The sequence below is a fragment of the Camellia sinensis genome, chromosome 7 (genome assembly GCF_055761805.1).
Source record: "Camellia sinensis isolate YWXY chromosome 7, ASM5576180v1, whole genome shotgun sequence".
Classification (NCBI taxonomy): Eukaryota; Viridiplantae; Streptophyta; class Magnoliopsida; order Ericales; family Theaceae; genus Camellia; species Camellia sinensis.
This window is the reverse complement of record NC_138967.1, coordinates 188,972,312-188,985,266: the sequence shown is the minus strand read 5'-3', so window position 1 is coordinate 188,985,266 and position 12,955 is coordinate 188,972,312. Positions and strand designations below refer to the sequence as shown.

The window sequence follows — 12,955 nt, the reverse complement described above, 5'->3', positions numbered from 1 at the left end:
TGCCATTTTTTCAGTAAGAGGTGGCGGAGGTTGCTAAGATTTGAAAGTGATGGCAAATATTTGATCTTAGTTTCAGAAAAATCAAGTCTCCATAGGCAAGACATCTGGTCAAACATGTCATCGGGTAGTTCTGTCAAAGCAATGCAACTAGAAAGATCAAGCACCTCCAGTTTTTTAAGGGGATTCAAGTCTACCAACTCCTCCAGGTATGCAAAAGAGGAAACCAGCTCTGGGCAGCCACTTAGCAAGAGATGCGTGAGATATTTAAAATTCTTAATCAATGGTATGCAGCGGAGGCCCTAAGAATTTCTCAAATTTCTCTAGGTTCATTTTGACCGATTTTAACTGATAATTCAGTGCTTCAAAAGTATTAATCAAAGTATAATACTTTTTTGTATTCAAACTATACAGGACAATAGTTATTTTGAATCTTGATGCATTGGATTTAATAGAATTGTTGTTTTGAACTGTCATAATTATGTTATAGCAATTGGGTATTTCAATGGAGATGTCATTGAACTTGTTAAATTTTGCCATTGCTATCAAACGTTTGATGTATTTTATAGATGAGAGAATTTTCCTGAATAGATACACAAATTTTCTCTCCACAATTTTCTCTGAATTTCTTTGGTACTCAGAGAAATTTCAATTTTCTCTGGTTTGAATCCAGAGAATTTCTCTGAAGAGAAGTTCAATTTTCTCTGGAGAGAATTTCTCTGGGATTGAAATTTCTCTGGATTGATGTTGAGGGACCTTAGACATCATGAAAATATTTGATATCCTTTATACTATAAAATCATAATATTAGGGACCTTAAAAAAAATACCCCCAAATTAATTAATTAAATCATAAATTTGATAAAATTTGATCAATCACTTCTCTTGGTCCGGAGCTAGTTCCAATATGACATACATATAATTCAAAATAGTAGTATTACATACACTAATTAATATACACATTAATGTGCCAACTAGTGATATGTTGTTATTACTGACTCCACTTATTATACAAATTATAAATACCCAAAACCTCAAAAATTATGTCACATTATCTGTTAGTATATTAGTAAGTACATTAATTGGTACATATAGTATTATTCAATCAAAAAAGATTGATAATCAACTTTAATGATTGTTTAGGATTTATTTATTTAATGATTTTTTAATTTTCTATAAAAAAAAATATGCCTAAATTTTTTTTAAAAAAATGTAACAACTTGTAACAAATAATTCAATAGGATGCTTATTAATTAGCAACTTTCCAGATTTCCACTTAATTACTATCTAAGCAAGGAGTAGTTTTGACATTTTAAGGGCGGTTGTTGTGGGGTGCCCTATTATAAACAAAGTTACAAAGGTGTCCAAAATAAATACCTTGGAGAAATTTTGGCAATGCTGGTGGATGACGCAAAGGGAAAGCCATTTAAAAATAATAAATAAAATCAGACGACTTTTGCAAACAGTCAAAACAAACATCCCGCCAAGTGGCGTGATTTGTTTTTAAAAAGTAATATTTTATATTTTTATTTTTAGTAATTTTTTTAAAAAAATTTGTATCATTTTTTTTTTGTTAGTTCGTTTGAGAAGTGAGTTGATTTTTTGATTTTTTTGACTATTTTAGTATGGCCAAAAAGCCTTGTTTGGGAATGATTTTTTAGTTTTTTTGATTTTTTGTGAAATAAAAAATGTAATAATTATGGATTTGATGTGATATTTTATTTTATACGGCTAACAAGCCTATTTTATCTTTTTTTAGCTAAAATAGTCCCAAATTCAATCCAACCCAACCCTTTTTCCCAAACGAAGCCGAAAAGAGTGAAGGATGGCGAGATACATGCCTGGTTTGATTTTTTTTAAAATAAATATAATTTGATGAAAATAAATATCATAAAAATTATTTTGAAAATTATTTTTTTTATTCTCTAAAAAGATAAATCTATATGAAAAAGGATGAGTATTTTTTTATTTTTACATTTTTTCCCATATTAAATTTTTGTTTTTTAGAATTTTTTTCTTCTAAAAATAGATTAGGAAAATTAAACTGGGCTTACAAATACAATGCACTTTTGTTTGATTTTGAGTTTTCAAAAATATTTTTTGAATTTTTTACTTTTTCATGTTTTTTTAAAGTCAATTTTGTAATATTGTAGTCAAACTTTTATATTTTTTAAAAAAGAATTCACCCAATACAGAAAATAAGATTTTTTTTCATAACATTATTAAAAAATATGTATAATTTTATTTTTGAATCACAAATTATTATAATTTTACTAAAAGATTACATAATATATAGGGTAAATTACATTGACACTCTCTGAGGTTTATATTTATTACAGTTCCTCCACTCACTTTTTGGAAATTACATCCCCTCCTTGAGTTTTAAAGTTTCATTACAGATTGCTCCCTCTAGCAATTTAATTTTTTTAAATATCAATTTTGTCCTCACTGGGTAAATTATATTGACACCCCTCACATTTTAGAAATTACAATCCTCTCCTCAAGGTTTAAAGTAGCATTACCAATTGCCCCCTCGGTTAGTATTAGTTGGGAAAAAAAATTCATTGAAAAAAAAAAATAATTGGAAAAAAAAAATATTTGAAAAAAAATTTAAAAATTTGACTAACAAAATTTTTTTCAATTAATTTTTTTTCCAATTAATTTTTTTTTTCAATAATTTTTTTTTCAACTAATACTAACCGATGAGACAATTGGTAATGCTACTTTAAACCTATGGGAGGGGATTGCAATTTCTAAAAATATGAAAGGGTGTCATTGCAATTTCTAAAAATATGAAAGGGTGTCAATGCAATTTACCCAGTAAGGGTAGAATTAGTATTTAAAAAAATTAAATTGCTGGAGAGAATAATCTGTAATGAATCTTTAAACCTCAGGGAGGAGTATGTAATTTTCAAAAGGTGAGAAGAGAACTATAATAAATATAAACTTCAGGGCTTGTCAATATAATTTACCCTAATATTTATGAAAGAAATAAATAACATATCCCAAAAAATATATATAATAGAGTGCATAGCTTGATCCACCCTAAAAAAAAAAAAAAAAAAAAAAAAAAAAAAAAAAAAAAAAAAAACATTGCATAGCTTAACTTGTAATATATTAAAGGAATCTTTACCCCTCATTTGACAAGTGTTGGTTTTAGTTAAAAAATTTTAAAATTATTAAAAAAATTAGAAGATTAACAATTTATATTAAAAAGTTAAAATTTTCATTTTTTCTTTACTTTACATATCTTTTCGTAAAAAATTAAAAAATCATTCCAAACATACTAATTTTTTTATATTATATTTTAACAAAAAAATTAAAAAAATCGGTTCCCAAACGAGACCTTAGTTTAAGGTCTTTAATTTAAAAAATTTATAAGATAGAAAACATGTAGGGCTTGTTTGGTTTGTTTTTGAGAGACTTGTTTTTTCATAATAATTGAGATTTCTCAATATTTTCATGAAGAAATTTAGAAACAGAGAAATTTATCTGTTTCAACTCATCAAATTTAAACTTCACAGAAAAATTTAAACTTCACAGATAAACTTTAAAAATTTGACAGAAATTTTCCAACAATGTAATGATTTGATTTTTTCTTAAATAATATTATTAAGAGATTTTAACTAATATACAACTATTTTTAGACGAATAAGGATCCTCGGTTGCCCTTTCTTGTCGCCCTCTCCAAAATGACGTCGTTTTGGCAAAAATGATGTCATTTTAGTTTTTTTTTTTTTTTTTTTGGTTAAACCCCAAATTTGAGTTTCATCTTCCTCTTCATCTGATATGTTCTGTTTAGCCCTAACATCAACAGGTACAGAGAGATAGAGATGGTGAAGTATAAACATCCATTCTGCAAAATGAAAAGATCAAAACACAAGTGAACTAGTCATAGATAGATTTATGCTATGTTTGGGTTCATTAATTTTTTCATTTCCTTATCTGTTTCGTGCACAAACCCCTCAACAAAAAAAATATTTAAACATTATTAGGAGACTTGGAACAACTTTTAAGTAAAAAACAAAAACACAAATAAATTAATATATTGAGTTCTTGTATGATTCCCTTTTTTGCTGGTGTACTGCTACTAAATTTAAAGAGTGGGATTGAGAGCAAATGTAAGCTCAATAAAAGTATCATATGTAAACCCAGTTAAAACAAAAATTAATTTCATATATATATATATATATATATATATATATATATTATATAATGAAGATTGAAGATTTGGGGATAATGAAGATTGAAGGGACCACATCTTACCTCGCCTTGTCTCGCCTCACCGCCGAATCGACGCCATCTCGCCCGCCATCGTCGTCCTCCGACTCTACTTCTTTTGTTTCATTTCTCTTATCTCCTCTGTTCATGGTCTTCTTTGATGGCTAGGGTTCACATCGATGAGAGAGGAATAGGAAGGAGGAGAAAAGGGAAATAAGGAAAAAATAAAATAAAATTGAATTTGACGTCAAAACGACATCGTTTTGAGACGGCGCACAAAGTGCAGCAGGAAATCGCAACCGAGAATCCGGACTCTTTTTAGATTTATTAAGAGATTTTCACTATTTTTTAGACTAGAGGTTGTTTGGGGTGTCATAAATAAATGTAATTTTTTGTCTTTTTAGACTAAAAAATTGAGGGAAAAAATATTGATGTTTGGGTTAACTTTTTGTCTTTTTACAAAAAAATGTGTAATAAAAAATTGGGCAAATTACACAAATAGTCCTATAGTTTGGGACTTGTGTCACTTTAGTCCCTGACTTTTCAATTGCGGTACATTTGATCCTGAATTTTGAATCTTGTTCCAAATAAGGATAATTGAATATAAAATTAGATTTTTCAAGAGTAAAATTGTCAATTTGATAAAATATAAACTAATTTGACAAAAATAAATGTCAAACAAATATTTTTGTATTTTTAAAAATTATTTCTACCTACTAAAAATAAAATTATGTAAAATTGATAAATCTTTTAGACATTTATTTTTTATTTTTACCAAATTAATTTTTATTATGTATTTGGATGATGATCATGTAAAATTAATTTTTAAAAATTAATCATGTAATTTTTATTAATTTTGCATAATTTTATCATTGGTGAATAAAAATAATTTTAAAAAAATTTAAAATATTTTTTTGACATTTATTTTTGTCAAATTAGTTTATATTTTATAAAATTGACGATTTTATCCTTGAAAAATCTAATAATATTTTCAATTGTCCTTATTTGGAACAAGATTCAAAATTCAGTGTCAAATATGTCACAATTGAAAAGTCAATAACCAAAGTGACACAAGTCCCAAACTATAGGGACTATTAGTGTAATTAACCCTAAAAAATTGTATAAAAAAAGCGTATAGAGGAAGAAAGTTGAGTACGCTGTACGGCTGCCCTGCTGGGCAGTGTGTCTTACACAGTAAATTATTGCCTCATTCGGGACAAAGTGTTTGGACAGTGATGGTTGGTCTGTGGGGGCTACCATGGGTCCCATTTTAATAATCTGAACCGTTCAATATGTACAACTCGTCGAGTATTATATGCATATAAAAAATCACGTTGATCGGATATCGATAACTATATGATTAGATTAGTTTTTTTTAAACAGTTAACTATCACACCATCCGTTTTGTTGATACAAAACTGATTTGATCATATAGTTAACGATATCCGATCAATGTGATTTTTTACAGGCATATATTACTTGACGAGTTTTATATATTAACGGCTCGGATTATCAAAATGGAACCCGTAGTGGACCCCCAAGGGCCCAACATTACCATTAAACTTTGCGATTTTACATATGTAATTTTTTTGTCTCCAAAAAAAAGTGTATGATCTGCCTTCCTGCTGGGGTAGTACGGCTCATAGTTTAATGAAAACTTTTGTATTACAAAAATGTATAAAGTATTTTTTTAATATTTTTTATTTATGAATAGTAATGACATTTTTACTTTTTGTATACTTTTTAAATTTTTTGGGACTTGCCAAACCAAACGAATCAATGTGTTTGGTTTGAGTTTTCTGGATTAAATTTTTTGAAAACTGAGTTTTTTAGTTTTCGTGTTTTTTTGTTTTTAGTGAATATTTTAAAAATTTTAAACATTTTTTTTTACTTTTTTAGATGTATCTTACTTAGATATATCTAAAAAGTAAAAAAAATGTGAAAAAATATTTTAAAAAATTAAGAAATACATAAAAATACAAGAAAATGTATTGAATTATTGTATTTTTTTTATATTTTGGATATTTAGTAAATTTTAAAAAGATTTTTTTTATAATTTTTTTACTTTTTTGTGTATTTATGTTAGGTGTGTCTAAAAAGTAAAAAATTTACATAAAATATTTTAAAATTTTAATAAAAACAAAAAAAATGAAAAATAAAAAAATAAAATTTTCTAAAAACTGTTTTTAAAAAAAAAAAACCAAACATAGTCATTATTTTTTTAAAATCTCGAGGTGATTAGTATAATATTATTTTCAAGGTAATTTTCGTACTTCTAATGAATTTTGTGTTCTAATTCATTTTTTAATGCTAAAACAAATTAAAAGGTGACATCAACATTGAATTCATTTTCTTGTTGGATTCTCTCTGGTTTTCTCGCCAGCCAAACGGAGTCAACAGCACAGTGCCCTGACATAAAACCAGACCCAAGTGCAACAAGAGAGGAGAGAAGTGGTACAGGCCTTCTTCTATGGAGTTCAGACCTCGAAACTACACTGCCGAAGAAGCGACCTACTCGCTCCCTCGCTCACACGCCGACACTCATCCTCTTTCCACTCCATCTCCATCACATCACCAGGTCCAATTCTCACCACAACATTCTCATATCTCCCTTGTCTTCATCGATCTTTTTGTCTTCAATTAGCTAGGTCTTTTTTTCAATCTTCTAAATTAGGTTTCCACTTAATTGAGTTAATTGCCTCCGAGTGCATCACAATTCATGTTGTTATTTACTGAATCAGTATTGAGTTTTAGTGAATCAATGGAGATTAGGTCGAAACAATGTCTTATTTCGATGAACATTCAAGATTTGGTGAATAGTATTTTATCTTCTATGCTAATTTATAAAGGGAATGCCGGAGTTGGTGTTCATGTCACAATTCCCCCCCCCCCCCCGAAAATGCACCAAAAAAATAATAGCTAAAAACTGTTTAAATTCTCTCCAACGGCCTCAAATAACTGTTATCATTATTAGATTCAATTACAAATTGCGAACACACAGTCCCCACCTCTAGTCTATATATAAAACACACAATTCACTTATGCTGTGTTTGGTGTGTTTGGTTGGAGGATTTGAGAAGGGATTTGGAAATAGAAAGGGAAAATGTGTGTGAAACTATGTGAAATATAAGTATGATTTATTCACATTTCACCTACTTTTTCCATTTCCCTTTCCAAATCCCTCCTCAAATCCCCAACCAAACACAACATAAGTATAAACACTTTGTCGTACAATTTTGATTCCCACAAAACCCACAACAATATTTTATTTTTTTCCAAATATTTATTTTTCCTATATTTTAATATTTATCTTGTCTAGCAGTTACTATAAGGATCAAAAAATTAAAATTACTAAACCAATAACTACTATCCACTATACACAACTCTCTCTCTCTCTCTCTCTATATATATATTGATAACTTGGTATCCGATCCAATGAATCGACTAGTTTAGGAAACCAATTCCACTGTCCACTAGAGGGGGTTCATTTAAAGCTGGGGCAAAGCCCAGATGGATTTTTCCCAAGAAATTGTTTGCACCTAGGGGCTTTTGAACCTGAAACCTTAAAGGGAGGACACCCCCAGACCACAAGCCTTGACCACCAAGTCAATCCCTTGGCGTTCTCTCCTCTATATCTATCTATCTAGTGTATATACATATTTACGCAAACTTGGTCCCATTCTTTTGAATTTTCCTGAATCCTTTAGTGTGTAAAATTTTGTTTGTTTCTTACATGGTTATGGTATGCAAACATGGTTGATGAATTTGATAATATCTCTATATCTCATAGGTTGATGTTGTGGATCACGAGAAGGATGATTTTTATGATCCGCTAAGGGGTTCAGATGCTAATGGAAAGTTCTCTATCGACAATTTACAAGATGAAGAGAATAGTTCTGCTGTGAGTAAAGCTGATGTTGGACTCCCAGAGAAAGAATGGATCTCTTTCAAGAAATTATTAATGCAGAGATTTTCTGGCCCAAAAATGGTTTCAATTTCTAAAGTAAGAAATCCATTTGTTTGGAACTTGTTTTCATCTAAATACTTTACCTTGCTGTATGCTATTTGGCAGTGGAGAATACAACATTTATAATTTGACAACAAAGGTATATTGAAAGAGGATTTTATTAGTATTTTTTCTACATTGTACAAAATCAAAAAGTTCAAAAAATTAAGAGTTTATTATCTTATAAAGTGAATCCTAACATTTTTGTTTCTTAGAAAAGTTAGTTAACCCAAACCTTTATCAGTATACAAATAGTTCAAAATTCAAAAAGTTCCTAAGACTCACCAAACATTTAAGTCAAATCTGATAATTGAAATTCAAGAATAGCCCAATTCCCAATGGCAAGGGTACAAATTTGATTTTGCCAAGTCTCAAAATATCAAGTTGTGCTCCAATACTTGGTGACTCTCAAGAGTCCCTAATCAAATCCAAATTTATAAGTTACTAACTCAAAAGACTACGGGTACCAACCTTGTGCGGGTTTACAGGCTTACACCGAAGGACAAACTTGTTGTTCATGTGCTTCTGGTCACACTACTCACAGAAAGTGGCCAAACCAGTCCACAAATCATGGCTTTCTAGCCCAAGTAACTAGTATTAACTCAAAATCAACACAAGGCATCAAGTCTTAAACTTTAATTTCAAGAAATATCAAACTCAAAATCAAAGTTTCTCAACTTAGTGAAAATTTTCATTTTCATTTTCATTTTCACCTTTCATTTTTTTTTTTTTTTTTTTTTCAAGTAAATTAACTTTAGTAAAATTTCACATTTTCATTCTTAACTCAACTCAATAACTTAACTGTTTACTAGTTTAATTAAATTTGGCTTGTTTTTATGGAAAGCCCATCTGGGGCAAGTTTCATTTTAAAGCCAACATTACTCAAATTACTCCAAATACTCAGTTTCTTCAAAATCCTCTTTGTCACCCAAATTAATTAGGGGTAACAGCTTACCTTGCCCAATAATTTTACATAATAGACAATACTTTACATTTCAACAATCAATCAAGAGAGCTCAAAAACCCTAAATAATATGAAACTAGTAACATTCCAAGAATTTTTCTCTTCCAAATTCACTCAAAACCACTACTTACAAAATATGTAGGAAACTTAATTCTAAGCCCGTTATTCATATCTTTTGAAAGATAGAATGGAAACTATTATTAGATTGGAGGCCACTGCCTTATGCAGTGGTAAAAAACTTAAACCGTCAGCATGAAAACAAGGGTTTGACTTTGAGGGTAGCAGTTTCGTGCAACTAAAGTTGGAGATTCAATCTGTTCCCGGTCCATAACTAGTGCCAACAACCTGGACTTGTGGCGCCACCTCTAGGTTGATGGATTAACATCTGTTTGTTGATATATATAGTTATTAGATTTTAAGATTGATGTTTGATATATGCGTTTTGTGTTTCTAAGTTGTGACTTCTAGTCATTGTTCTTTCTACAGATGTCCGATGTAATAGTGAAAAGTGGCAAGGGTACGATATACTTCTATTTTCTTGTTTTTCGATTTACTATTCAAATTCTAAACGGTCTTTGTTTGCATCATTGGCATAAAAAATTGGAAAAAAAAGAGTTATAGTGTTGGAAACAACTACTTGTCTAATTCTGGCTGCTGATCATCGAGATGTCTGTTTGGAAGCTGTAAATTATTTTTTTGTCGTAGTTATATGATGATGCCAATTTGCAGTACATGAGAAAACATCAACTACTATGCCTTTAGAGGAACTGGATGATCCACAAAAGTTTGCTGAAGATGGCATCAAGGTTATCAGCCAGCAGGAGTATGTCTCGTGTTTACATGAACTCAAAGATGAGATTGCTCGTGCTTGGCAGGCTGATGATCGTGTAACATCATTGAAGGTGTCAATCAAAGTGAGTTTTACTGTGATTTTCCATCATTTAGTAATTGTATATGTGTTCATATATAGCAATTACTTTGTGTTCTGTGTACTGTTGTCAAGGAGGTTGCAGAACAGAGAAGGGGACTTGCAACCTTATAAATCCTTCACCAACCCTATCATGTTATGAGATTTTTAGTTTTATTTATTTTTATTATTATTTATTTATTGACAACTAAACAAAGGGAAATTATCAATATACATGTAAAAGTGTAGTAAATGTGTAAATAGAGTATAAAAATATCTGAAAGTGTGGTAGTCTGTGAAAAGTGCATGGAAATTCTAACTATTTTGGTATTTTCTGCATATATGGGCTGTCATTAGCATAACCCTTAAACTAAATAGTAGTATTCATAGCCTCTGAATTTGTGGGAATTCGAGGGTTCGCAGTGGTGAGACTTGAATGTCGACAACATGCCTGGTAAGGAAGCACCTCGTCCACTAGGCTAACACTGCTAACCCCTTGGTCTTTTACGCATATCTATTATCAAAGAAATATATGGTTTCGTTCATTCTTGGGCTTACAGCAAAAAGTCACCAAGTTGTCTGATTTGGTTGTAATAGCAGTTGTTACTGGGTAGAGCTGGCAAATCTGACATGAACCAGCCAACCCTGAAATGTTTGTGAAATGGCGTTGTGTTGGTCATTTTAAAAACAAGTACATTTAGTACTTTGCAACAAAATCCCCATGTTGGGATACTTAAAGGTTGGTATTTTAATCTATTCAAGGGGTAATTTACCTAAAAATCAATTTGACTATTCTGCAGGTTGCTAGGCTTCTGACAGACACATCTGTGCTACAATTTTATCCCACATTGTTTGTTCTAGCTACAGATGTAATGGACATGCTTGGCAATATGGTATGGCAACGCATCAAGCAGAAAGCTGAATTTGCTGAAGATGGAAATGTAATCCGCTCTTTACCAGGTTTTATATCTTTTATAAGTTCAGATCTCTGTCTCTGTCCTTCATCCATATTTACTTGAGTGTTACAGCAATGCATGTCCACATTTTTGCACCTTCACGATTATGCACATTAAGCTAGGATGCCCTTGAATAAGCATTTCGGACAGCATTGTTGGGGTAGGCATGATTGCAGATTACTTGCTCATTAATTTAGATGATTACTGAAAATTTGCTAAATTTTGTGCCCCGATTGTGGCCTGTGAAATCATTTCAAATTAAATCGTGATACAAAATTTTTCACTGAAAGGATATACGCAGATATACTTTCTATCATTAATATTTCTCAGCGTTAATTTACAACTTTTTCTTGCATCATCAAAAAAAATTATTGATAAATCCATTTACAATAATAAAATAAATCAAAAAAGAATTAATAAAACAAATCAAAATAGAATTCACTTTATTTCAACTGTAAAAAAGTCACTTTATAATATTGGTAATACAAATTTACAGAAATTTTTTGACTTATCCTCCTTGTCACAAGCATATGTATTTTACAAATTATCACAAACTCAAGTTCTTAATGCATACATGTGCCTAATGTCAAAGTTGTAGATGCATTATGTAACTGACTATACAAGGAGAGAAAATATTTTGAAATAGATACATATGATATTATGAACATTCTAAAATCATTTTTCAACAGGGTTTCCGGTCATGTTTTATATTCTTCAAATATGAAATTTACCTGAAAACTGTATTTGTTTTTTTGGCAGAGAATTTTGATGAAAAGTATATATGCCTTGATGCCAAAGAAACCTGCAGTAACTGGTTCTTCAAAATTGGTTCTATCCGCGAGCTTCTTCCACGCATGTGAAGTCCTTAATCTTTTTCTTTCCTTCTCTATATTCTACAATAATGTTGTCATGTACAGTGTTCATTCTTTCTTTTCCTTGCTTCAATTTTTATTTATATAGCCTGCAATATCCGCCCACTTTGTTATATCCTAGTTCCTTGCATATATAATGCAACATGTCTTGCTTCATTAGGTTTGTTGAAATTGGAAATAGAATCCATGTTACGCCCTAAATAGTTGCTTGAGAATTTCATGAGTTGACCTCATGTTTCAAGTGATGCCTTAATACCTTGCTCCCTAAATAGTAATTCTCAGTGAATTCCTGTTTCGCTAAATAGTAATCCCTGTTGCCAAAGAATTCACAGATGCCTTAATACCTAACTAATTTTAGATGGTTAATTCCTTTTCCTTGTGTCACTTTGCTCCTTGAACTATCAATTTTAACAATTAACACCTTAAACTATTGAAATTAATTCACTTTTCCTGATGTTGTAATTTTTGGTGGGAGAGCACATGAAATAGCCACATGTGATAATGTAAGACTATTACAGAATATTTCATGTTTGTTGGTTGCTCGCCTACTTGTGCAAGTGAAAATGGGTCTTTTCTGTGACAATGATATTTACTGACTTTTTATTTTGTACTGTACTTCAGTTATTTGGAGCTGGCAATATTGCCTTGCTGGCGTTTTCTGCTTAACCGCCCCATGGATGTTCTTGAGCGATTGGTTATGATGACAAGAGGGATTGCAGATCCATTGGCATCTGCTTATTGCCGTTTATATCTGGCTCATTGTGCGCAAAAATTACCTCAACACAACACAAGTATGCAATTTGCACACATTATGTTGCATATTCAGATTACCAGCTTGTGTGTAACTCAGTGATTGTGCACATTTGTAGGGATCAGCCTTGACTTAATAAAGGGTTGGTCCTTGCATAGTCGAAATAATAACAAATACTAAAAAAGAATAAATTTTCTGAGAGGATAAGATGTTGACCAGCACTGTGCTGAAACTACTGAATGTAGTTTAGTAATCTTCGAACATGTAAATGTGGTTATGAGG

At 30.6% G+C, this 12,955-nt stretch overlaps 1 protein-coding gene across 3 annotated transcripts in view; it reads left to right on the top strand.

The window, feature by feature from the left end:
• The first annotated feature begins 6,523 nt into the window (after window positions 1-6,523).
• The window catches only part of LOC114271961 (uncharacterized), a 51,122-nt gene continuing 44,690 nt past the window's right edge, over window positions 6,524-12,955 (top strand). For all 3 annotated transcript variants that reach the window (XM_028213638.2, XM_028213639.2, XM_028213637.2), the window contains exons 1-7: window positions 6,524-6,795; window positions 8,008-8,220; window positions 9,674-9,704; window positions 9,917-10,101; window positions 10,895-11,054; window positions 11,810-11,906; window positions 12,544-12,713. In XM_028213638.2, the coding sequence (XP_028069439.2) occupies window positions 6,688-6,795; window positions 8,008-8,220; window positions 9,674-9,704; window positions 9,917-10,101; window positions 10,895-11,054; window positions 11,810-11,906; window positions 12,544-12,713 (964 nt within the window). In that variant the 5' untranslated portion in view covers window positions 6,524-6,687. The remainder of the gene's footprint in view (window positions 6,796-8,007; window positions 8,221-9,673; window positions 9,705-9,916; window positions 10,102-10,894; window positions 11,055-11,809; window positions 11,907-12,543; window positions 12,714-12,955) is intronic.